This window comes from Hyperoodon ampullatus (genome assembly GCF_949752795.1).
Source record: "Hyperoodon ampullatus genome assembly, chromosome: 6".
In the NCBI taxonomy this organism is placed as follows: domain Eukaryota; kingdom Metazoa; phylum Chordata; class Mammalia; order Artiodactyla; family Ziphiidae; genus Hyperoodon; species Hyperoodon ampullatus.
In genome coordinates, this window is record NC_136919.1 from 8,698,348 (window position 1) to 8,723,210 (window position 24,863).

General features: G+C 51.4%; 1 protein-coding gene across 9 annotated transcripts in view; it reads right to left on the bottom strand.

Moving 5' to 3' along the window:
• Window positions 1-24,863, bottom strand: part of RALGPS1 (Ral GEF with PH domain and SH3 binding motif 1) — a gene marked incomplete at both ends in the record, with an annotated part of 243,661 nt that overhangs the window by 32,267 nt on the left and 186,531 nt on the right. For all 9 annotated transcript variants that reach the window (XM_079706615.1, XM_079706614.1, XM_079706613.1 and 6 more), the window contains 3 exons: window positions 9,663-9,730; window positions 14,287-14,380; window positions 16,703-16,840. In XM_079706615.1, coding sequence (XP_079562741.1) covers window positions 9,663-9,730; window positions 14,287-14,380; window positions 16,703-16,840 — 300 coding nt within the window. The remainder of the gene's footprint in view (window positions 1-9,662; window positions 9,731-14,286; window positions 14,381-16,702; window positions 16,841-24,863) is intronic.

Below are 24,863 nucleotides of genomic sequence, written 5' to 3' on the forward strand. Positions count from 1 at the left end.
CTTCTGGGACCGGTTCTGAGCGGGTGGCTGGCAAGTTTGTTTCTCCCTGTCCTCGGGGCGGGGGCGGTGATAATGAGCCTGGCCCTGGCCTGGCTTAGCAGAGTGTGGTCCCCACTGCCCAGCCCGATATGGCACGGACAGCTGGAAAAACTGACCACGCGGCTTGACTATCTCAGAAGATTGCTCTATTTTTCCTCTGCAAAATTTTTCCATGAATAATCTTTAAGTGGCTGTTTCTTTAGCAGTTTTATTGGAACATATGAGAACTGACAGTCACTGGGGAACGAGATATCATGAAAGAAATCTGGTTTTCATTACATTTCTCTCAAGAAACTGACATGCTGCCCAACAGACCACTCATTGACTGGAAGAGAAAAGAGCACAGGGCCCTCTAACAATGGCTTTGGAGTGGACAGGATTAAGGATGATGAATGGCGACAGCAAAGAACGTGGAATCCAGAGGCAGACAGGCCTGGGCTCCCACTGGTATCTGCCACCTCCCGGCTGAGTGACCTTGGGCGAGTCACTCGTACCTCTGAGCCTGAATTCTGCATCTGCAAGACGGGGGCAGTGGTCGGGCCTGGCAGGTTGCCTGTGAGGAGGAAACGACACAGCAGCCTCCCGCCTTCCTCAACACCACCCGGGCCAGGCGCGGTACGGCCACGCTGAATTAGAGAGCTGATGTTCTGCCTTCACGCAGTTACACTCAACTGGGGACAGAGACAAGCAACCAGATAACTACACCCAGGAAAGACACGTGCTTGGATAGGAAAAAAATAAATAAATACAGTGACAGCAAGAACTATTCAATACATCAACTGAATAACTACCACGACCATAATGGTGGTGGTGTTGGTGATGGCTGACATTCATCGAGCACCTACAAGGTGCCAGAGGCTGTGCTCAATGTTCTGTACACAGGATCTGATGCAAGCTTCACAGTAACACTGCCTCACAGGCCCTGTTGGCATCTCAACGGTGTGGGACCTGCGGTCGGAAGGGTCGGGCGAGGGGCTGGTGAGCAGTGGAGCCATCATCAGGGCACCTGAGAGCACAAGAAGGTCAGAGAGGACCCGGAGGGTCTGACCTCCAGACTGGCACAGGAGTTCCAGCAGGGGCGGCCGTACAGGCAGAAGGAGCCCATGACGACAGACACAGGACCTACTCGAGAAACTGCAGAGAGCCAGCCAGGCTGAAGAGCTGAGGGTGGCGAGTGTGTGTGTGTGTGTGTGTGTGTGCGCGCGCGCATGTGTGTGTGTCGGCGGGGGGGGCCCCAGAGGGGCCTGGAGCTCAATGAGGGGAAGGCGTGGAGAGTTTCAGGAGAGGGGGTGATATGCTCAGATTTGCACCCGAGAAATCTCACTCTGGTCAAGACCACAGGCTGGGAAGGAGAGATGTGAGCCACAGGTGTCGAGGAGGTGGACCAGCTGCGTGGCACAAGGGGTATTTGGGGGTAACCATCAGTGGAGGCTAGTGCTATTCACCAAGGAGGGAGCAGGCTGGGGGCGCTGATGAGAAGCTCAGTTTGGGATTGATGTCTGCGGGCCACTGGGTAGGTGGGTGTGGTGCTCGGGAGATATGGCAGCTGGGGACAGGTGTGCAGGACTTGTCAGCACAGGAGTGTGTGGAGCCCCGGGAGTGGGCAAGACATCCAGGCTGTAAGTTCAGTGGGAAGGGGGAAGGCCTGGGACAGAAGGCGGGAAACCAGTGTTTGTGGGAGGAGAAGAGGAGAAAGGCTAAGAAGGAACGTGTGTGAAACCAGGATCAACAGAACAGATATTTGAGAAAATGATCATTTTAAATTCACAAAGAAAGTGATCTTGTGCTTCGTTCGTAATTCTAAAGGAAGACGGCTCAGAAGTGTTGCACGATTCTGACTTCAGCAGCCCCTGGTCTCAGCTGTCATGTCCTCCTCTCAGAGGCAGCCTTGGCCGGCCAGCCAGCACCAGGAACCTTCCAGGAGCCAGAGGCCTCTGCTACCCCCCAGCGTGGACCACAGCAGACAAGCCCAAAGCGCCCCAGAAACGACCTCCTGTTCATCCTGTACGTTTCTCTTGGGAGGGAAAGAACTGCGGGTCTTCTCCCACCCTCAGGGGTTAAATTAGACACGGGCGAGGGCTTTCATTGAGATGCAGGGCCCAGTGCTTCACAGAATTCAGGTCCCTGAGTTCTCACAAAGAAGGCAGCAACCCCATCCTCCTGGGCACGTGTGGCCTGTGCCTGGCCTTCTCAGCGCCCAGCCATCTGAAGCTAAGCAACTGTGTGTGATTTCCCGCTGACCGTCCATCCCCGCCCCCGCCCCGACACCAGCCCCGGGAGGAAGGGACCGCGTCCCCAGTGCCCAGCGCAGGCCTGGGCGAGCAGTCGGAGCACCAGCCGAGTGTGCCGAATGGCCCAGTGACATGCGCACGGCTGCAGAGAAGCCGGCTCTACGGAGGAGGACACGTGGCCGGGATAGGGAGCCTCGTTCCCACGGGTTCCAGTGGCATCGGAGCGGCCCTGTCCCGGGTCAGCACTGCCCGATTTAAGCAGCCTGGCAGCCCTGCTGCCGTTCTTGAGGCTGTGCTCCAAGTCTCACACATTCGAAATTAATGGGAGGCAGCTGTGTCGGAGGGAAACGACTCAATCTGGAATCACAAGACTTGCATTCCAGTCCAGCCTCTGCCTGAGCTGAGTTGGGAGCCCGTGGTCCATTCCGCTCAGACTCAGAGCCTCCGCGTCCTCCCTGGAGACCAGGATGACAACTGGTGTGATCCGGAGCCATCGAGCGCCGCCCTGAGCGCCTGGGGCGCAGCGCCCACTTTCGCCCGATTCCAAGGGGTTCTGCGTCTTTTGGTTTCTTTCCTGCGCGGGCTGAGAGCCCTGTTCTCAGGCCGGGGCCCTCCCTGGGTCTGCCAGAGCCCGGCGGCCCTCCGGGGCCTGGGGGCCCCTCTGCACAGAAAGTCTGTTTGTGTTGAAAGCCTTCTCTGGCCAGGTTTCATGGTGGAGCCTGGGAGCCGGTGACTTTTACGTTCACACGCGTTCTTTGTTTCTCATACATGTAGCTCTTACGGGTCCTCACTGTGAGCCAGGCTCTATCTCACACTCACTCAGTTTGCCCTAGTTCATTTCCTTCTGAAAAATGGCATCCGATCACCCTTCCACTGTGGTGAGGCCCAGACGCTTTCTCCTCAGAGCCAGAGGCCCAGATCCCCAGACCGCAGCAGGCAGCAGGTTTAAGTCTTGGCTCATCTGCTTGACCTTGACACTAACAGGCTACTAAGATGGGAGACTCCAAGGACAAGTAGATGTGAACTCCAGGGTGAACCGGCTCCCTGACTCTTGAGCCCCTCACTAGGAGCCCCTACACACTCTGAGAATATAAGAGGGTGGGGGGGTCCTCATGCCTCACTCGTGGGGGGCTCTCTCACTCTCCCCAACCACAGTGAGGGGTCTCCAGGCCACTTGAGGAGCTTGCTCTATGTCCCCCAGCAGCTGGGAAACCCAGGGCACTCCCAGTGCCTCACTCAGGCCTGGAGCCCACATGGCTGCAGCCAGAGGACAGTGGTGGCCACACTAGGGTTAGCTGTGCTCACAGGTCCATCGGTACCAGGACAGGTACGGCCTCCCATGGACCAAGGTGGCCCCTGTGAGGAGAGCTGGCGTGGAGCTGAAGGCTTGAGGGGATCCCAAGCAGCAAGAAGCTGGTGGCGGGCACAGACTGAGGGGCCATGCAGTGGCCCCTGGAATAAATCTGCATCTGCCTGGGCCAAGGGACCGGTGGAATCTCTGCAAAACCCATGAAAGTGCCGTGAGAGGAAGAAGCATCTGGAGTCGGCACTGTGCCCGCACTGTTCTTGGCACCCAGACCCTGCAGTCAGCAAGCCGAGGAAGGTGGAGACCCTGCAGTCAGCAAGCCGAGGAAGGTGGAGAAACGCCCAGGGAGGGAGAGCGGCCAACACCCCCGCTCTCTCGTCACAGGTAGTCAGGCCCCAGCTGGGGCGAGGGAAGGAGAGTTAATGCCAAAGCAGGTCTGGAGTTCTACTCTTACATGGAACCAGCCTTCTAAGGACCACGTTGGGACAGCCTGCGACTCCAAGTGTCTGTGGGAAAGTCACAGATGTGCCAAGGTTGTCACCAGAGGCAGGGTGCTTCCTTCCCTGCACAGATGATGGGGACAGAGCCCAGAGCGCTCTGGGGCCCTCAGGTGCATCCTGCTTCTTCCGCGTGTTGGGTACAGGTGACAACCAGTCCAGACCCCTGGGCTCAGCAACTGGCTCCGCCCCTTCCTCCAGGCATAAGATGGGGGGTGAGGGCGTGCACCCACCCCAGCACCTTCACCTATAGGATGGGGATGATATTGCACACACACGCCCCCCCACCTCACAGGGTAGGTGTGAGGCTCCCCAACCGAGCACATGGGATGGGCTTAGAACAGTGCCCGGCAGAGAGTATACCCTCAGTACGTGTTAGCTGCCGTTACTATTACGATTACTATTATTATCTTTGCACCCCTGTTTCCCTACCATGAACCAACTGGAGAGGTCTACCTGCCCTCTCCTTGGGCCTGGCGGGCCTTTGTGGACTGCCTTGACCTACAGGGTTTGGCAAAAGCAAGGCTATGTGACTTCCGAGGTGGGTCACACAGATGCCATGATGCTTTGGGGACATCTGCTTTCGGGGAGCAATGCCATGCAAGAGTTATGAGACGGCCATGCGGCAGGGGAGCCCAGGCCACACGGGCGGCCACATGTATGTTCGTGTTCTGCCCCAGATAACCAGCCAGCACCATGCATGTCCAGATGGTTCCGGCCCCCAGCATCAAGTCCCTCTCAGCCTTCAAGTCTTTCCAACTGAGACCCCAGATATCGTGGAGCAGAATTTGGACAGGCTGTTTCCTGTCCAGATTCCTGACCTGCAAATCTATGCATAGAATAAAATGGTCGCTTTGTGCCGCTAGGTCCCGGGCTGGCAGGTTATACGGCCGTGGTACCTGGCGCGGCTGGTGAGTGGTGAGCTGGAGCTGAGGTGAGGGCACTCTGGCCCCCCATCCAGTGCTCTGTTGGCTGTGTCACGCTGTCCCTCCATCCGGTCAGCATCAGAGCCTGCTGGCGAGGGCCAGGCCCTATCTAAGGGCTTTTCTGGCCCAGCCTCAGCCCTGTGAAGTAAGCCTACGCAAAGTATTTATTCCTATTCCCATTTCACCAGTAAGAAAACCGAGGCTCAGAGGGGCTACGCCAATTGCCCAGGTCCCAGAGCTAGGAAGGGCGGGAGCCAGCCCTTGCACTCAGGTCTGCCTGACTCCAAAGCAGGGCTTTCACCCGCTGGGCCATAGAACAAGGAAGATGGAAAGGTGTGTCGGAGAGCAGTCCTGAAGGAAACTTGCGGCCCAGGGTGAGATTTTCCATGGACTTGCTTTGCTGCCAAGGAATCTTCAGAGAAAACCTGTCAGTTGGTTCAGCCACGTGGAGGTGGGGCTCCCGAGATCTGGAAATGTCTTCACCGGTTCCAAGGCACACACAAACATTTGCCCTCTCTTGGGGTCAACGTTCTTTATGATTTTTGCTCTCCAGGAAAATATTAGTTCATTTATATAAACTAAACATTACATATGGGGGGGGAATGGAAGACGTGGCATTCCTGGCCTTTTTTCTCCCCAGACCAGAAACTGAGAAGGTTTCTCCACTTCCCTCCTCACAGTCTGTCCATCTGTCGGTGCAGAGCTGCTGGCACAGCTGCTCCCCAGGGGTGGAGAGTGGGGCGCAGGGGCATCGCAGCGACGGAGTGCCGCCCTGTCCCCTCACGCCTTCGGATTCCTGCCTCCCCGACTAAGGCATGAATGGAGCCCAGGAGGGCAGGTCTTCGCCGGGTTCCGCCGGGGCCTGGCTCACAGTCGGCCCTGGCATGTGAAGCCTCGAGTGAACAGATGCCTCTTGGGGCCTTTCCTCGGCAGGTGTGGGGTGCCTGCTGGCTGGAAAGAGCCCAGAGCTGTAGGCCCAGCCCCCATCCCAAGGAGCCAAGGGAGGCTGCGTTCCTCCCATTCCTGGGCCTGCAAGAGGCACATTCCTGTCCCCGGATCTGGTCAGGCTCCTGCCACGCAGCCCAGTCTAATTGCCAGACACAGAAGGCCTCCCTGGAACTGCCCTCTGGTCCCGCCCCCCACGGGACCCCGCGGGTCCCCTCTGTCGTCTGAGGGTGGGAAGCCGGGACCACTGAGTGCGTCTGAAGCCTTCCAGACACGCCCAGGCCCTCTGGTGATCAATGAAAACCTTAACATTCTGCTTCCAGGCTGGAGCCAGGGATTTGAAAAGTCAGTGCAGACGCTCCTGGGCCCCGGGGTCTGCCAGCCACATTGTGTGGGAACGCCAGCCTCAGCACTTTTCTGGGAGGAATGTGAAGTCAGCAGGCAGCCCGGGAACCAGGTGCCCACAGGGCAGGAGCCCAGAAACCAAGAGCCCCAGGTGCCGGGCTCTGGGAACCCCGGGCTGGTGGGGAAAGCAGACACAGAGGGACAAAGAAGCTGCAAGAGGGTATAACGCAAGGTCGGCAAACTCTGGAAAAGGCCAGGTAGTGAATGTTTTAGGCTTTGCAGGCCGTGGGGTCTCTGTCCCAACCTCAGCTCTGCTGTCGTAGCGAGCAAGCCTCCAACGTGCCCACGGCTGCGTGTGGCTGTGCTCCGATACAAACCAGGGTGGGCTGCGTTAGGGCCATGGTGTGCTCCTTGCCCCCAGTGTAACAGGGGGCCTGACCTGGGGGCGGGGGTGGGGCTGGGTGGAGGAAAGGCTTCCCTGGGGCCATGACGTTCTGTTAAAACCTGAGGAGTGATTCAGGTGACAGAGGCAGAATCATAATATTGACAATAATATCATCCCCCTAATAAAGTCACACTTGATGAGTGTGTTCCATGAGTCAGGGACTTGCTAAGTGTTTTACACACACGTGACCTCAATAAATTTGCACAACTCTCTGTGGGAGGTGTGATTATGCCCGCTTTACAGATGGAGAAACTGAGGCTTGGCGGGTATGTGGGGTGTTCTGTCTGACCCTTCAGATGCATTCTTCGCCCTGCTTGGTGCCTGTGGGAGGCTGACCCCCGAGAGGCATCTCTTGGCTCCCTCACCCAGGCCTCCAAATGGGTTTGGCCGATGGGAGGCTCTGGCAGCAGATGGGGTGGGAGGGCAGAGGAGAGAGAGGTCAGGGCATTTTTTTCTTCCCCCTCCTTCCTGCTTCACCCTCTGCTACCACAGCTCCTGCCAAGCTGACCGTCCTCTGCGACTCAGAGCTTGCCAGAGTCGGTAACATTTTTCCCCACCAGGTCCTTCAGCCTAGAGGCGCTGGGGGCCTCGCTATCCTTTGTGTGAAGTATTTATTCCTACTGCCATTTCACCTTCATTAAGTTTCTTCCTGTGAGTCATCCGGGGGCAATTCTGTTTCCTGCCAGGATTTTCTGACGGATGCTTGAGGTTAGTTAACTTGCTGGCTTCTGGTTTCACATGGCTAATACACAACGGAGCAGGTGGAGGTGATGGGGGATGGGATGGAAGGAGAGTCCGGCTGAACCTTGAGGAGGCTGGACCGGCGGCTGGGTCGCAGCTCCAGTACTGGTTTCCATCATAGGCAGAGGTCAAAAGTGAAAGCAGCTCCTCCTTTCCGGCCCAGGGCTCAGTGAGTGGTCCAGTCCTGGAGACCCCCAACTAGCAGTGTTAGTTTTCTGCATCTGGCTCCTGTCTCCAACCTGGGGCACTGGGAGATGAATCTTCCAGCATGTCTGGAGGGTAGAAAGCGTGGTGGTGGGCACTTATTGGCACCTGGGGAAGGCCAGAGATGTATGTGGTCATCTTGTTAAGGTGTATTAACCAGGTAGGGTGCAGAGGCCTCTTATTCAAACTAATTTGGAGGAGACTCAGAAGGGCAGAACACTTTGTATTTGAGCCCACTCTCCGGCTCCAGAATTCTGGCATTCTCTCCTGAAGAAATAGTCTTGAGTGGTTAGCATTTCCTGTTGTTTCTTCTGTGGCCCTAAACGATTGCTTTAGAATCCTACTGCTACTTCCTACATCCCTCTGATGAAATCCCTGCCCGCCATCCACCCCCTACCCAAGGTCAGGTGTAGCTGAGCATCCGGAAGGAACACGTCCGACTGAGCGGGGGAAGGTTCTAGAACAGGGGCAGAGCTGAGAAGGCAGAGAAGGACCAGTGCCAGGAGCTTCCCTTCTGGTCACCTCTGCTGGTGGGTCATCTGCCACGTGTGGAAGGCAGTGGATGTGGGAGGAGACTGCAGAAGATATTTGCATATTAGGACCGCATATTAGGCTCCATATTAGGCTCATGGAACACTGTGAAAATCAAGCTCAGGCCAGCACTCTGTCTCTTGAGTTGTGGACAGCAGCACTCCCAAGGCTGTGTGGATCAACCAGCATCTCCCTCTGCTAAGTTACTGTGGAACAACCCCCCCTCCCCTGCACCCAGGGGGGACCAGGGGCAGGGTCCAACCTGCACAATGGAGCCAGGAGAGGCTGGGAAAGGTACGGAGCCTAGAGAAAACCCTCAGGGCAGAGGTCTTGTTTGGGAGGGCTAGTGGGAGGCTGCATACACCACCTCTTGTGGCTCTGCGGTCCTGGGCCAGCAGCATTGCTGCACTGGCCTGGCTCCAGAAAGGAGAAAGAGTGGCTTGAGACATCGACAGGCTGGGGGTGGCACGACACCAGGCAGCAGCCCGCGACAGCCACCCCCTCACCAAACACTCACTGCCTGTCAGACTCTACACTGCGTGCCTTCTGAATATCATTTCAATTTTGATGCTCTAGCGACTCTGGGATGGATGACTGATTATCCCCATCTTATGGGTAAGGAAACTGAGGCCCAGAGGGCATGGAGTGGCTTGTCCAAGACTGCAGTGGCCTAGAACCCAGGTTGGTGTCACCTAAGCTCAAACCAGGAGGAGGAAATAGAGTCAGACTCCCGCCCCCAATCTGGTCCCCCCGCCACAGGCAGCAGCAGAGCTCAGTCCCAGTGACAAGAGTTGGATGGAATACGGATAAAAGGAAACTCACAGACATGACTCTGAAGCAGCTAACACCGCGTGCACACGTGGGCGGAGGGCTTTGAAGTGTGACCCTGCCCGGGTGGCACAGCCCTGCAAAGTGAGAGCTAGTATCACCTCCATCTTGTGGATGAGGCCAGTGAGGATCAGAGAGGTAAAGTGACAAAGCTGGAAACGGCACAGCTTGGATTTGACTTCAAAGCCTGGGCCCCTAACCTCTAGGGAACACTGTCAATATGTCAATAAAACTGATGCCCGAGGAAGGCGAGCTGTCTGTGTGTGGTGGGAAATACCCCAGGCATCCCGCACACCCTTCCGGGGCTTGTCAACCCGAGCCTGGCGGTAGGCCCGATGACAAGGGTCCAGGTGACCAGGAGAAGGTGCTGGGGTTTTCTCTACCCTGTGCATGCTCCCAGCTTGGGGTTCTGATCTTGCCTGTCTTAGGTCTCAGGCTCTTCCAGGGAGCCCCAGCCCAGAGGGGCCCCATGTGATCCGAAGCCTGGGCAGGCTGTGAGCAGGGACGCTGAGTCTGCCAGCCTGCAAACCGGACTCTGGCCTTTGGCTCCACAGGAAAGACCAACCCTGGCAGCCACATTAGGGCTACTGGAGAGTCTGCCCCCACTTGAGGTGGCTACGATACCTGCAAGGTCTTCCTTGGAGGAGACTAGTCTCGGGGAGCTGCTTCCTGGTTCAATTCTGAGCGACAGTCTGAAAACAAAGATTTTCAAAAGATTAGATGGGCTCTGGCGTGTCAGGGGGTGGGGAGCGGAAGCTAACATGTGCACGCTTGGAACTGAGAAGCTGGACTGCTGTTAAGGGCTATTACAGTCACAGAACCCAGGAATACTCTGAGGTCTGCTCCAGATCACAGCCACTGCCTTCCAAGGTCCCCAGGGGATTTCCATGACCAAAAAATAATGGTTAAGGAAGACACAGTAAACAGTGTAATCATGGCCCATCATCTGCCGGGCACAGACATGTTCATTCTCAAGACAACGCTATAAACTAGGAACACCATCCCCGTCTTGTAGAGGAAGAAACTGAGGAGCATCGAAGTCAAGCAGCTTCCCCAAGATTCACAGGGCTAACAGGTGGCCAAGCAGGGGACCAGGGCTGTCTGACCCCAAACCCCAAACCAGGGCGTTTAATCATTAGACTGCAGTCTCTCTCAGATGCCCCCAGAGAGGCCTGACGCAACGGTTATTACTATTTTTTTAAAGCATCGATTAAGAACTTCTGGGTGAAAATGACAAGAGTGAAGCCGGCTACCAGGCTTCTCCCTCACCCAACAAAACGAACAAACAATTATAAAGGCTCAGGAGTAAAAGAACTCACCAGCTGCTACTCAGCAAGGGAGGGGGTATAAACTGAAGCCATGAACTTCAGAAACTTGTAGCCAAGAAAAGAAGAAGTGGATCCTGCAGTCTAGCCAAGAGTCCTAACACGGTGCGGCTCCTATCCTGCCCTATGAGACTTCTTGGTGGGTCTGAGCAGGAGTCCTTCCCTTTCCCTCTTCTGACTGGCTGCAGATTCTGGAGAGAAACGGATGGGCCAGGTGGATAGTGTAGGGAATACTCTGATGGAAGCGAAGGCTCCACGGCAGTGGGGGGTGGGGGATGATTCGAAACCTGAGGGTATCCTTTTCAGGAATGGGATACAGCCCTAAACTAGGTGGAGGAAACCCTGCTGTAGGCCTTTCAATAGAGCCGCTGTCTGTAAAACAGACCGCTTGCTCCCTGCCTCCACGGAGCCTGAGCTCTGCGTCCCCCCGCCGGCTGCACGAGAGGGCAGAGACTGAGAAGCCCTGGGCCTCACAGCACAGCAGGAGGCAAACCAGCCCCTCTCACACAGGGGAGCATGAGAGCCGTGGAATATCCAGATGAAGCCTCTCACATGGAAGCAAGATGAAAAGAAACGGTGTGGCAAACTAGCAAATGTCCTCTCAGGAAAAAGGGAAAGAGGAAAGAAGAAAGCATTGTCCAGATTCCCCAGCCCAGAAGGCAGCCCCAAGGCACACAAGGAAATCCCCCACGTCCTTTAGAACTCGGGCTGAATAAAACAAAACCTGAAAAATGAGATGAGAACACAAATGGGTAAGATGAAAGGGGAGATTGGAAACCTAGGGGAACGAAAAAATCAAGGACTGAAACAAGAGAGGACTGGAGGAATACCAGAGTAGAAACAGACCATCCCAGTGACTGTCGATGAAGAAGATGGAGATTATAGCCATTAGAAAGAAGCTGATGGATTTGGAAGGCAGAGCATCCAACATATGGATTCCTGGAACGCTGGAAAGAGAAAAGCCAAGAAGTGGCACAGAAGTAGTCAAAGACAGAAACCAAAAGAATTCCTCTGTAATGAACAAAGAGCATACCCTGTTCCAGGGAAATCTGGTACAGAACCCTCCACTCCGAGTCATTCCTCTTGTGAAGCTTTTGAACCTCAAGGAATTCTTCACCCACCAGGTAGACAAAACAAGTTGCTCATAAGAGGGAAAAACCAGACTGGCGTGAGATTTGTCTACAACAGCATCCAGCGCCAGAAGGCAGTGGAGCAGGCTCTGCGTGTCCTGAGGGAGGGAAGCAAAGGAGCCCAGCAAGTCAGATGCAAATGTTTTCATGAAAGAGATCGGAGGACTCTTTCGAAAGTGTAGGACTTTCGAAAACGTACTTCGTGACGAAACCCAGCTAAATAAGGGATTGATTTAAAATAAAGACTCCAGGAATGGAGAAGTGACAGGTGGTAAGAATTGAAAATGTTTCGAAACACGAAATAGTAGGAATTATGATTCCTGAACATGATGTGTATGTTATAAACTTGGATGACGTAGAAATAAGAAGATAAATCACAAGGATTTGGAAGATGGTGCAGTGGAGGGGGGAGCTTGCTAACGATCTCATCTTTCATTACCAGAGTCAACGGACCCTGCTCACCATGGAAATCTAGTTAAAACAGAACTTAGGCACTCCAACCTCTTCATGGTTTTCCTGACCTCTTTTGTTAATCTTAGAAGGCCCTTTTAGGAAATAATATCCCTTGTGGTGGAGAAATATTTATTTGAAGAGCAGCAATTCCTTATGGTTTATTTCAGTTCCTTTTTCTGGTTAAATTAAAGTAAATACTTTTAATTAAAAATAGAAAGTGTGGTATAATCCAATTTTAATAAATTCTATTCTTGCATCCATCCATCTATCCATCTTTCTCCATATATATATATATATATATATATATATATATATATATATATATATATATACTTTCTATGCATAGAGAAATGTCCAAAATAATGTTCACTTGATGCCAACAGTCAGGCTTTCTAAGTGGTAGGAATTTGGGTAATTTTTCTTAAATAAAATAAAATAGACTAAAGGCTGAGGAAAACAAAGCACTGGTTGGGCTCCTTGGCCCAACGTCTCCAAAGCAGGTCGGGGCAACGTCATTAAGGTAAGAGCTAAGCCTGCGTCCTCTGGGGTGGGGACCGTCTCGGGGGGGGGGGGTGAGCTGGGCCAGGGAGTGTGGGATGCTCAAGCAGAGTCACAAGCCCTGTGCGTCCCGTGTCACTCAGAGCCAGGGTCTTCCTGGGAAGGGACCCCCTCAGTGGTCTGGGCACGGGGCGAGAACGCAGCCTTCCTCCCTGGGTTTGTCCACTTGGACCACAGCAAAGGGCCTGTGTGAAATCCAGGCATTAGGTGCTGGGGGTGTTCAATGTCTTTAAGAACAGAAGGCGTTATTACTCACAATCTGCAGCTTGTCCAAGGATTATCTCACGGCCAGAAGTATTTATAGACCATTTTTCTCCTTAAAGGATATTAGTGTTAATGAAAAACTACTGTCTCCTTAACCGCATTATTGGCACATGAATGGAAAATATTACCCCCGATCCTAAGTGGGAATAATTTCCCACTCCGGGGTACTCTTTTCAGGAACAGCAAATGCTCTGTAAGTAAAAATGAGCAATTTGTGGCAAACGTAATTTTAACGGTAATCTCTGGCCTTTATTTATTGCTGTTATGATTATGTAACAGATCAAAATTTATTATATTCTATTGTACAATAACAACTGAAGACATTATGTTTATGTTCCTAAAGATAGCCAATCATTAGAACCATGTGGGGAGCTTTGAAAAAATACAAATTTCCAGACCCTGCCCACCCCCACAAACCTGGATGGCTAGAAGGCTTCCTAGGTGTCTCTGATCCACAGCCAGGGCTGAGATCCACTCCTGCAGAGGTGGCAGGTGAAAAACCTTGAACAGCCATTCCCAAGGTCTTGGTGAGTGAAAAGGGGTAACCTGGGGTGTCTCTAGTGGCCACAGTTCTCTACAGTTTCCAGTGACTTTGATGAAGACCAAATCATCAATTTGATCAAATTTTTAGACACAAAACTGGAAGAGATTTAAAAATATATTGGATAGCAGGATCCAAAGGGATCATGCATGGCTTACTGGAAGCAACCAGTAAGATGAGATTTAAAAGAATACATGTAAAGTTGACGTTTAGGGGGGAAAATGATCAGTTACAAGGCAGCTGAGACTTGCCGCCATCATATATCAGGCCATATGACAAGTCCTGAGGCCCTTAGCTGACCTCAGGCTCAAAGTGAGCCAAGAAGACATCCATCCAATCAATACGGCAGACAGACCCAACGTGAAAAACCTTCCTTCTGCCTCTAAATCCATAGAAATGTTGGATAAATTCCCAGCTGCCACAAACGAAGAAAGAACTGAAAGCCAGAGCAGGTGAATGGAAGACGAGGCCAAAGGGTCCACAGGGGTCTTCATGGGAATGGGGCCTGTTCCATACGGGCTGCGTGGGATGGAGACGGGGCCTCAGCCAGCGCCAGGTGGCAAGAGTCCAGCAGCAAGCTGGGGCCCCAGGGAGCTGCCTCGTGCGTGAAACAGGCTCTTGGAGAGCTCTGTTTGGCAGCCTGGAGATGTGGCTAGAAAGCTGTCCTTCCGCTCAGCGCTGAGTGGGGGCAGTCCCTCCTGAGAACCTGGAGCACTAAGCCTGCACCACACACAGCTGTGGAGCCCAAATTCATTCACGCTCCCCACTAGAAAAAGCCACGCTGAGAAGCTGACAGAACACCCTCCTGGCCCGGTGGCGCCTGTGGGGCTGGGGCGGGTGGGAGGAGACACTCAGCAGCCCTGCTGTGGGCTCTGTGGGGTCAGAGGTCACCTTATGCACACGTGCTGGGTGGGGGGAGGTGCCGGTGCTGCTGCAGCGACCTCCCGTTAGCCCTGCAGGGGGCCGGGGGCACTCACTTGTAGTTGTCGTCTTCCACAAACTTCTGGAGCTCTTCAATGTAGCGCACGGACTTCAGGTACTTCTGCACGTGGGGCAGGGTTGTGAGGTGGTCTGGAGGAGGAGGACAAAACTCAGGGGCTTCAGTCTCTCCCCATCCCCAGGCCCCCCATGAGAAGCTCCTTAGGGACTGAGACATATATTCAGTCTTTCAACAGTTGCTGATGATCCCTTAGGCCAGGCCTGTGCTGGGCCCAGAGGGGTCCCTCAGGAAGTGCCCCCCAGATGGTGGGGCCACAGACACCACACCCTGAGGTCACCACAGTTCCTTGGCTGGGGAAAGATGGGTCTTGGGGGAAAGATGGCCTCCAGCGAGGTGTGTGTGCCCTAAAACAGGTCTCCACTGGAGTAACTGGCCAAGTCTCCCACACTTGCCCAGCCCCGTGTGACAAGAATGCAAGAAGGAATGAACCCCATCCAGCCTGGTGTGCAGGCCCAACCCAGATCCTGGCACAGCCTGAGAGTCTGGCCCACGGGCTGGAGCTGCTGCACCCTGAGAGGAAAGGGAAGGGCCTAGACGCTTGAGCACCTGTTCTGTGCCAGGCTCTGCACCCAGTGATTTCTAGAAGCCATCTGCCTCAACCTTTGCACCTGCCTCATTTCGGGGAGTAAGATGTCAGCTGCACACAGGAGGAAGCCATGGCGACTTGTCAGGTCACACTGCTGAGAAGTTTTGACCCCGGGTCACCTGCGGCCTCGGCCACACTGCCCTGTCTCTCCGTCCCGGGGTGACTGACGACAGGTACACTCCCCAGACCGTCACAGTCACTGCGCTCTTTCCGAGGCGGCCATAAACCCTCCCTGATGCTCTCTGCCATTCGTTCCCCACAGGGTGGGACAGACCAGTTAAGGAGAGGGGTTGAGGCAGTGGAGGACGCTGTGGAGAGGAGCGGAGAGAGGGTGGGAAAGGGCCCTCGCTTTCCCGGGGGGCGGGCGGGTGCATCCGGGTGCCGTGAGGAGCCCCTGATGGCTCTGCCTCGTAACTGTGAGATTCTCTCTCTCTAGGGCCTCAGTGTTCTTGTCTCTGAAATGGGGATAATGATCCCTGCTTCACGGAGCTGACGACGGGGAAGGGGCAGGGGAACATAATGGTAGTTAGAGTGAGCATTTCCTGAGCTCTAATGAACTGCTGGGGAGGGCTAAGGGCTCTGCACAGTCATGTCCCCATCTTTACTATGAGAAAAGTTCAGACTTAGACAGGACAAAGTGACTTTTCAGGAGGCGGAGCCAAGACGTGAACCCACATCTGTCTGGCCCCAAAGCTGTGTATGTAATTGCTCTGCTGGCCAGCAGGACCAGTGTCGAGGTCCTTGAGTGGAAAGGGCACTGGGAACACAGTCCCCTCCCTGTTCCTCTGGGCAGAAGGAGAGCTGGTCTGGAAGTGCGGGCGCTTGTAGGGGCGGCACTCATAAGCGGACCTTCTGCTTGTGTGGGCCCCCCTGCAGTGGCCTTGCCACATGGAGGCTGTTGGTTTCTCCCACCCTATGTACTGGAGGTGGTGTCGGTCTCTTCCTTGTCCCGTTTTGCTGCTTCCAGACTTTTACTCCCCCCTGTCCTGTGAAAACCTGCTCCAAGGAGGCACACTCCTGCAGCTCGGCCACCCTCCCCCTCTGCTGACTCCTGCTGCCGGACGCCCTGGTCACTCAGGCCCATTCCTGGAGGACCGGGGCACCTGGCTCACAGTCAAGCCCCATCCCCCACCGTCCACGTGGACGGCCCATCGGCATTGCCAACAACACCTCCTCCAACCATCTCAGACGCCCACCATCACAGTCACCCCTTGGATCTGGTCACGTGTAGCAGAGCCTGGCCCGTTGTTGACCAAGTCACTCCCCTGTCCCTTCTAGGCCCGCAGCTACGCTGCATTCCCGGCCTCCCTCGCCAGAACTGATGAGCACCACGTGCAAGTCTGGTCCATAAATCCCACTCTGGTATGATTCTCTCTCCTTCTGCAGCTGGATGTAGAGGTCAGTGGAGGACTCGGGGCCATGGGACACGGCAGAGCCACAAGACAGAGGAGCCCAAGTACCTGAATCTGCTTGGAGGACAGCCACCCAGGAGGTGCCCACAAAGCTCTTCATGAATGAAGGACCTGGGCTCTGCCACTCATTGGACGTGTGACCTTAGACAAGTGACTACACTGTTTTCAGCCTCAGTTTCCTCATCTGTGATACAGAAATAGTAACATCTAGTTTGCATAGTCTCTGAAGATCAAACATGCTTATAAAGGATCCAGAATGTGTCTGATACTCAAGATATCAAAATGAAGAGCTCTGTGGGGACTACCTGGTTTCTAGAGCTTTCTCACTGATAAGGTGCTGGATCCAAATTTTGGTGATGTAAGATTTCACAATTCCAACAACCAGGGGTACTAACCGTAGCTGCAGGAAACTTGTAAATCCGCAATTATTCGGAGAATATTGTTCATCTGATTGGATCTTTGTTCGTTTTCCATGATGCTGCCTGAGGCAGGATATGCAGAATCAATGTAGATTAAATCCAGAAGATAGATGCCTAAAATTAAGGAAGATATTTAATGATGGTAGGTGTTCACCATGAATCAGAACAAAATGGCACAAAACAGAACTGCTGTGCTAGAAGGTATAGGGTGACATGGAAAATTGCAGTATGATTTGGACTTCAATTCCAATCCTGACTACTAACTCTTCACACAGACTGCTCAACTTTAAATCAAACATCTGAGCAACAACCAAAATGAATGCTGGCAAGATGTTAGCATTTCTAGTTCATACACGCTCCAGCAACAAGGGTTATTACCTGTAACCCAACTGGAAAATAACAGGACACGAAAGGGATGAATGAATACTTGTGTTTTTTACCAACCACTGCAGTTTAATAAGTCTAAGGTGTCATATCCAGGAGAACACTGTCTGAATTCAGTTTTTCATTTATTCACTTAGCTGTGTGTCTACTTGTTTATCTATCTGTCCATAGATACACATACACACACCCCAAATCATAAATGAAAGAACAAAAGAAGAAATCAAAAAAGCAACCATCCTTGGTACAAAGAACTAAGGCTAGACAGAGAATTCTGCTGAGGGTGCTTAATAAGAAAATAACGTGTGATATGAAAACACTGCTGTGATAGGCCAGGGTGGAGCCTCAGCATGGTCTCATGGCATCACCCCAGGGGGAATTCGGGACAAGCCACCTGGCCAGGGATGAGAAAACAGGACTGGCTGTGGGGTGTGGCCCAGCTGACTGGCTTGCTGCAGGGTTGCACTTTAGTCTCTCTGGAGATGTGCATGGACAACGGGTGGCATATCCTTCCAGCAGCCCCCCATGAGTACTGCCACTACACCGTTAAAATTGGTGGGGTTGAGCAGGAGTAGTGATGTAAAGCAGAATTTAAGGCAGAAAACATTGAACAAGGCAAAGAGGAGTGATTGATATTAATGAAAGGCACAGTGGATTGAGAAGATCTAATGATTACTAACTTCTATGCATAAAGCAACATTGCACCAAAATATACAAAGCAAAAGAGTGCCAAAAATGAAAAGTGGATTCAAGAAAGCCACAAACATGGAGGGAGTCTTTGGTATGTCTCTTCGAGAATTTGTGTGTGTGTGTGTGTGTGTGTGTGTGTGTGTGCGCGCGCACATATGTATGTACATACAAAAATATACACATATACATACATGCATCTACAGATATACATATGTATGTGTCCATATATAAATGTAGTATTTAAGTAACAAAATTAACAAGCTTGGTGTTATATAAATAAAAATATAATTCTTTTTAAATACTCATGGAATGCTTACAAACACTGATTATATGCTAGTCTATAAAAAATAGCTCAATAAGCTCCAAAAAGTAAATGTCATATTATCTGCTCTCTTTGACCTTACAGTACATCTAGGATTTAACAATAAATATAGAAAAAATTCTAACCATTTGTTAAACACACACACACACACACACACACACACTCATAAGCAACTCTCAGGTCAAAGAAAAAACAAAAAAATCTAAAATAAGAAATCTATTCAAAGACAATGACAATAAGAACACTACATATCAAAATTTATGGGATCAGACCAAAGTGGTAATCAGAGGAAAATTTATAGCCTTGAAGGTTGACTATTAAACTACTAAGAATGATAACAAATGTAATTAACCAGGTACTTAATATTAAAGTTGTAGGTTTTTTGCATGGCTGGACAAGCACTGCACTGACTTACACATTCATTATGTTATTTGTTCTTATAAAACCCATTTTACAGAGGAGGAAAAGGAAATGCACAGAGGATGTTTAACTCGCTCCAGGTCACATAGCCGGTAAATGATGGGGATGGGAGCTGAACCCAAGCCTGCCTCCGCAGAGTACATGCTTCCTGCCATCACAGTGGACTGCTTGCTGGTGCTGGATACCATGAGTCATTCGTCTGCTTTCAAAATAGCTACACATTTTTACGGGAAACTGTTAATCACAGAAACATATGCTAGCACTTCTCACAGGAATCATTTCCACTTCCCTTCTTTTTAGTGGCACCATGTTTCCAAAATTTTAAAAATTAGAAGTCATTTCCCTTGTATAGAAGCTCCAAGTTTGGAACATTTAAGTCCACAGATTTATTACTTCTCGACCTTGTTTTTCCTCTCCCCTCTTAAAAATGTAACTCGGCTACCTCCCCAAGGATTCAGCAGTGGCAATCCCGAAAATCCCATTAACGCTTCAACCACAACAAAAAGTACCCCCTAGTGCTGAGCATGAGGTGAGGGGATAAGGGACACGAGGCAGCTTTGTTCCAGAGGCCAATGTTGTGTGCGACCCGAACGCAGCTGGCTCTGAGCAGCAGAGTGAACCTCAGCCCGGGAGCAGGGACACCAAGGAGCAGGATATGGGAAACGGGAGATAACTGACGCTTCCTGGGATTTGCTACTAGACGGGAACCTCCTCCTCTCCTCTCCTGTGGTCCTCCCATCGACCCCATGGGGAGGTTGAGGAGAAAACTAAGGTTCAGAGAGATTAAGAAATGAGCCTGAGGCCTCACGGCGAGTGTGTTGGATTTGAACCCAGGTGTGTCTGGCTCCAGTGCCTGTTCCGACCCACTCACTAGGCATGAGAAACACACGAGGAATCAGTCGCCTTTTCTCAAATAACACCCCCGGCATGGAAGGCTCACCCTCCGCTGCCCCGTGAGGACCGGGGCTGGCCCCTCTGCACCCTGTCAGGTCCTGGCTCTGCAAACAGAGGTCAGGAGAAGCTCGCCTTCGAAGGGGCCGAACACCATTTCCACCCCAGCTGCTGCCTGTCCCCTCGGGGCATGGGGAGCTCACTACTTCATAAGAGTAAACCCCACTGTACAGTGTTCATCACCCTCCTCCACAAAACACCTATCTGCCCCCCTGACCTGAGAGTCCAGGCCAGGGCCGCCACATGTGAGGACGGAGGGGACCTCCCAAAGGAGGCCTCCTGGCCCTGGCGGCCAGGGCAGACCCCAAGCCTCAGCAACACCTGGACAGAATTCCCAAGTGAACAGCCTGTCACTCCCAAAGCAGCAAATCTACAGGTAATACTGCACAAATCCAGAGAAATCTTCCCAGTATTGTCATTAGCCTATAACTGGAAATATTTAAAAGCCTAAACCGTGATGAAATCATCAGAAGAGCCACCTCCCACTTGTACTGGGCCAGAGCAGCACAAAGCCTGACACACAGCACTCACCACAGCCACCATTAGATACTTACTGGCCTCGTTCCTGTATCTACTGTCTGATTCCCCCATCAGACTTTATTAAAAGCCCTCTGAGGAGGAAGTGTCCTGTTCCACAAGCTCAACCCCAGCGGCTGGAACAGAGCACACAGGAGCTGCTTGGTGAACATTAGTTGAAAGAAGGAAGGTATGAATAAAGGCATACTTTAGTCCACAAAGTAACCTTACAAAGTACATCATTACCCTCATTTTGGAGCTGAAGACAGAGACACGGGGAGTCAAGTGATGATTCTAATAAGACCGAACACTTGCTGTGTTCCAGGTCCTAAACTAAGAGCTTTGCCCTGTTTGTCGATTTGCCATAACCATGCTGTTATCAGGGAGGTTTTATCTCTACTTTACAGAGGAAGAAGCTGAAGCTGAGAGCGCTGCATCGCTTGTCTGAGGTCACACAGCTGGGAAGTGGCATAGGCAAGATTCGAACACAGGTCAGTCCAGGCTGCCATACTGGCAAGTCCTTCTTTGACCCCAGCCAGATCCCCTGGAGCCTGGCAGCTGGTGAGGCAGGATGGGGCACAGCTGACCCCACAGGCATCCAGGCCATGGCTCTCCCTGCTTGACACCCCCTTGGAGTGAACAGTCTCCAGGAAGGCTGACGACTACACGGTGGCTGCACCGTCCACCTCCTCCCCGCGGCCTCCCTGGCACCCATCGTGACACCTCTGTCCCAGGTCCCATCGTCAGCAGGCCCACCATGGCCTGGGGGCCCTGCCAGCTCTGCCCCATGACACACAGCTGTGGTGGAAGTGGGAGAGCATGGGGCTTGGAGCCAGGAGACTTGGAATACTGGCTCTGCTGCCTACCAGCTGGGTGGCCTCAGGCAAGCCTTTTTGCCTCCCGGGACCTGTGTTTCCTTGACTGTGACTGGGGATAATGATGGTGATTGTGAAGTCTCCCGGCCCAGGGCCTGGACCACTGAGGTGCCCGTGAAGCTGAGCTGACCCCGAGCCTGGCTCCATGGCGAGGCCCCACTTGGAACTGGAGCGGGACGCCCGTGGGAGAGACGCACCCAGCCGGGTTTGCCATTACTGTGGATGGCGCCCAGATGCTGACCACGTGCGGCCACCTACCTCAGACGACCAGCTCTGGGAGCTTCCATCTGGATTGAGACAGCACAGCTGGGATGTCTCAGCTCCCTTCCTTTTACACAGCGTTACTGCGGCAAAAGACACCGTGCTGTTGGCCTTGTCAAGATGGACAGTAACTGGACCAGCTACTGGCCCTGGCGGCTATGAGGCTGAGCAGTGCCAGGGGCTGGGGCTAGACTGGGAGGTGCAGACGCATTGGAGGAAACAGCCGTAATACTAACAGCCACTGTCTGCGACAGGAGAGGCTGGCCTTGCTTGTACCACAGCATCCTCACCGCAACTGGCACAGCACAGTAGGTGTTCTCATTTCTGTATTTTACAGATTAGGGAATGGAAGGAAGCTTACAGAGCAAAAGTGACACATCTAAGACCGCACAACCTACAAGTGAGGGAATCAGGATTTGAATTCATGCCCGCCTGACCCCAAAGATTTGGGACAGAGAGCAGTGCTGAAAGCTGGGGGCTGGGAGTCCTGGCTGGCACAGGGACAAGGGTGCCAGAGTCAGAGCTGGGGCTGCGAGGACCCCTCCTGTGGCCTGCCACCCATCCGAGGACACGGCTGGCAGCCAGCATCCACTCTGTGGCTTGCCTGCCTGCAGACTCAACCTCCTGTGAGATGGACAGCTACCCAGAATATGTTCTGTTCCCTCCTGCCACACCCCACAGAGGGGCTGGTGACACTGCTGTGGCTGCAACAGGGGTGCCAACCAGCCTGCCATGGTGAGGCAGAGAGCCCCGGGGCTGGGGATGAGCAGCCCTCTGCTGGCTCTGCTGTGGATGCCTCCCCAGCTGGGTTGGTCCCAAGCCCAGGGGCATGTGGCCAAACCTTCTTCCTGACAGTGAGTCCAGGCCCCCCGCCAGGCGTGTCCACAAGACACCCTGGCCCTGAGGAGGGAGTGTCAGGCTGACAAAGGAGGTGCTCTCCTGAACAGACCCTTCTCTTAAGCTGAGGGACATTAGGCTCCGTGGTGCAGAGCCTGATTGAAGCTGGGCGCTCCCAGTCTCCCAGAGCCAAAGCCCGCGGCTGGCACCGGGCTTCACCGCCAGCCCAGAAACTCACTGCTCTCTTGTTTCTCCCATCGCCACCCGTCTCACTTCCATCCCGAGTCTGGTTTTGGTTTTTCTCACACAGCTATCTATTTAATAAGGAAAATTCTGCTGTGTTGAGGGGAAAAAACCCTCCACAGCATAAAAATATGCCACATTTCCATCTTATGCTTTCCATTTTCTTTCTCTCTTTCTTTTAAAGTTTGAGATGAAAGACTTTTTTCCCATGTTCTCCTGCTCTGCTTTGAAAAGATCACTTTCAAACTTCAGAAATGAGGAGTGCTGGCACCCGGAACTATACTTGTGTGGTTTGATCACATAAACTCCTGATAAATTCCAAATGAAATAACAGAGCAGCAGCTCATTAGGGTTTTGTTTTTGGTTTTTTTTTTTTTTTTTATGAGGGCACAAAGCGATGCCATCGACTGCACAAGGAGATCTCAGTGGGCGGCTCGCGTGCCCTGTCTGATGCAGAAGACTGAGTGTTAATTAGTGCCCGTTAATTAGTATCAGTTGTGTAAAACACAGACTTCAGAACAAATCCTCATCTAAAGAATATTCCTCAAGTGAAATGTGTTGGAAGCTGGCTGACATTGAGACAAACGTTTCCCAGGTCTGCAGAAAGGGGGCGGGGTCAGGCAGTCACACCTCAGGTGTTCAGAGGCTATGTTTCTTAGAGGAGCACATGGCCTCCTCTTTTTCTTGGTGTTGGGGCCGGTGAATCACAAAGGCACGTGAACAAAGCCTTGCAGCCCACAGAGAATCTCCTCTGGCTCCCTGAGGTCAAATGAAGACACAACCACCGATCCCCCCCCTGCCCTGGGGATTACCTGGTAATCTACAGGGGCAATGGGATGGCCTACTGTCTGCAAAGGTTCTCCTAAGAGCTGTGGGTTTGTGTAGCACGTGCTGGTATTCTGACCAGCAGTAAGAAAGGGCGTAAGGAGAGGGCATTAATCTGGTGATTATTATTCGGCTTGTTTTGTGCCAGACACGGTGCTAAGTAAATTACACGTACTATCTAATTTAATCCTTCAACAATTCTATTGGCAGTAGAGAAGAAACTGGTACTTTTTGTCTGCCTAACATCTATTCTCAATTCTTTTTTTTTTTTTTTTTTAATTTATTCCCAATTCTTTTGGAAACAGCCTTCACTTTTCCTTTAGGGGAAACCATACTTCCCATACTTGTAACCCATGTGGTTTTGATAGGTCCGAAGCAATTTCATTCCATCCCCTGCCCCAGGGGTAAAAACAAATTTTAAAAACGAACCATTTGGGAAAGGAAAAAAACACTCCAAAAAATTCAGAGATGAAAGAAGGAATTAAAATCACAAACTATCTACATATAGGATGCAATCAAAATCACATAACTCTGCTCAGAGAAAAATTCATAGTCTCAAATGCTTATATTAATAATTAAGAAAGATAAAAAAGAAATGAACTTAGTGTTCATTATAGAGAACTAAAAAGAACAAAACAAAACAGGAGAAAGCATTAAAAATATGAAATCAGAAATATTTATCACTGCAGAGTGATAAATAAAACTGAAAGTTGGTTCTTTGAAAAAGTCAATAAAGTAGACAATCCTCTGGTATGTATGATGGAGGAAAAAACAAAAGAAAGGTAAAAACACAGATGTGCATTGTTAGGGATGAGAGAAGGGATATGATTTCAAATATGGAGGAGAAGTTAAAATAGTAGCATGTGCAATTTTTATGCCAACATATTTGAAAATGTAGATGAAATGTGTGCTTACTAGGAAAATCTATCTTCCCAAAATTGTCTCAAGAAGGGGCAAAACCTTCAACTCACCAAATAAAGAGAAAAATATTAACAATATTAAGAAAGATACCATGATTAAAAAGCACAATATCCAAGTGGTTTTATGGACCCATCCATTAAACCGTAAAAGAAAAACCGAATAATACTTCAACTGTTCCAGAGCACAGGAAAAGTTGGAAATATGTGCAGTTCTTTTTATGACTCGAGCATAACCATTATATCAAAACCTGACAGACATGGCATAAAAAAGAGCTGTGACAAAGTGAGAGAGTGGCATGGACATATATACACTACCAAATGTAAAATAGATAGCTAGTGGGAAGCAGAGGCATAGCACAGGGAGATCAGCTCGGTGCTTTGTGACCACCTAGAGGGGTGGGATAGGGAGGGTGGGAAGGAGGGAGACGCAAGAGGGAAGAGATATAGGAACATATGTATATGTATAACTGATTCACTTTGTTATAAAGCAGAAACTAACACGCCATTGTAAAGAAATTATACTCCAATAAAGATGTAAAAAAAAAAAAAAAAAAACTGTTCTAGAACTGAACCTTAAAATAAGAATTGACAGAGTTGGATGGTCCAAGGATGTCATAAAAGTTTGAACCAGAAGAAAATTTGTATCCTAAAAATAAAGGCTGTTTTGGTTCACTGAAAAAAAAAAAAGAGAGACCAATATCATTAATAAATAAAGATCCAAATAAAATGTTAGCAAATAAAACTCACCAGTGTTTTAAAATAATAAAAATAGCAAATCAAATTAGCAGTATCTTGAAGCAAACAGGTTTACTATGTGATTGCAATGGTATTTCAACAAATGATCTTGAGAGATGCTGAAAAGTCACTGATAACTTTAGTATCTATTCCTGATAAAG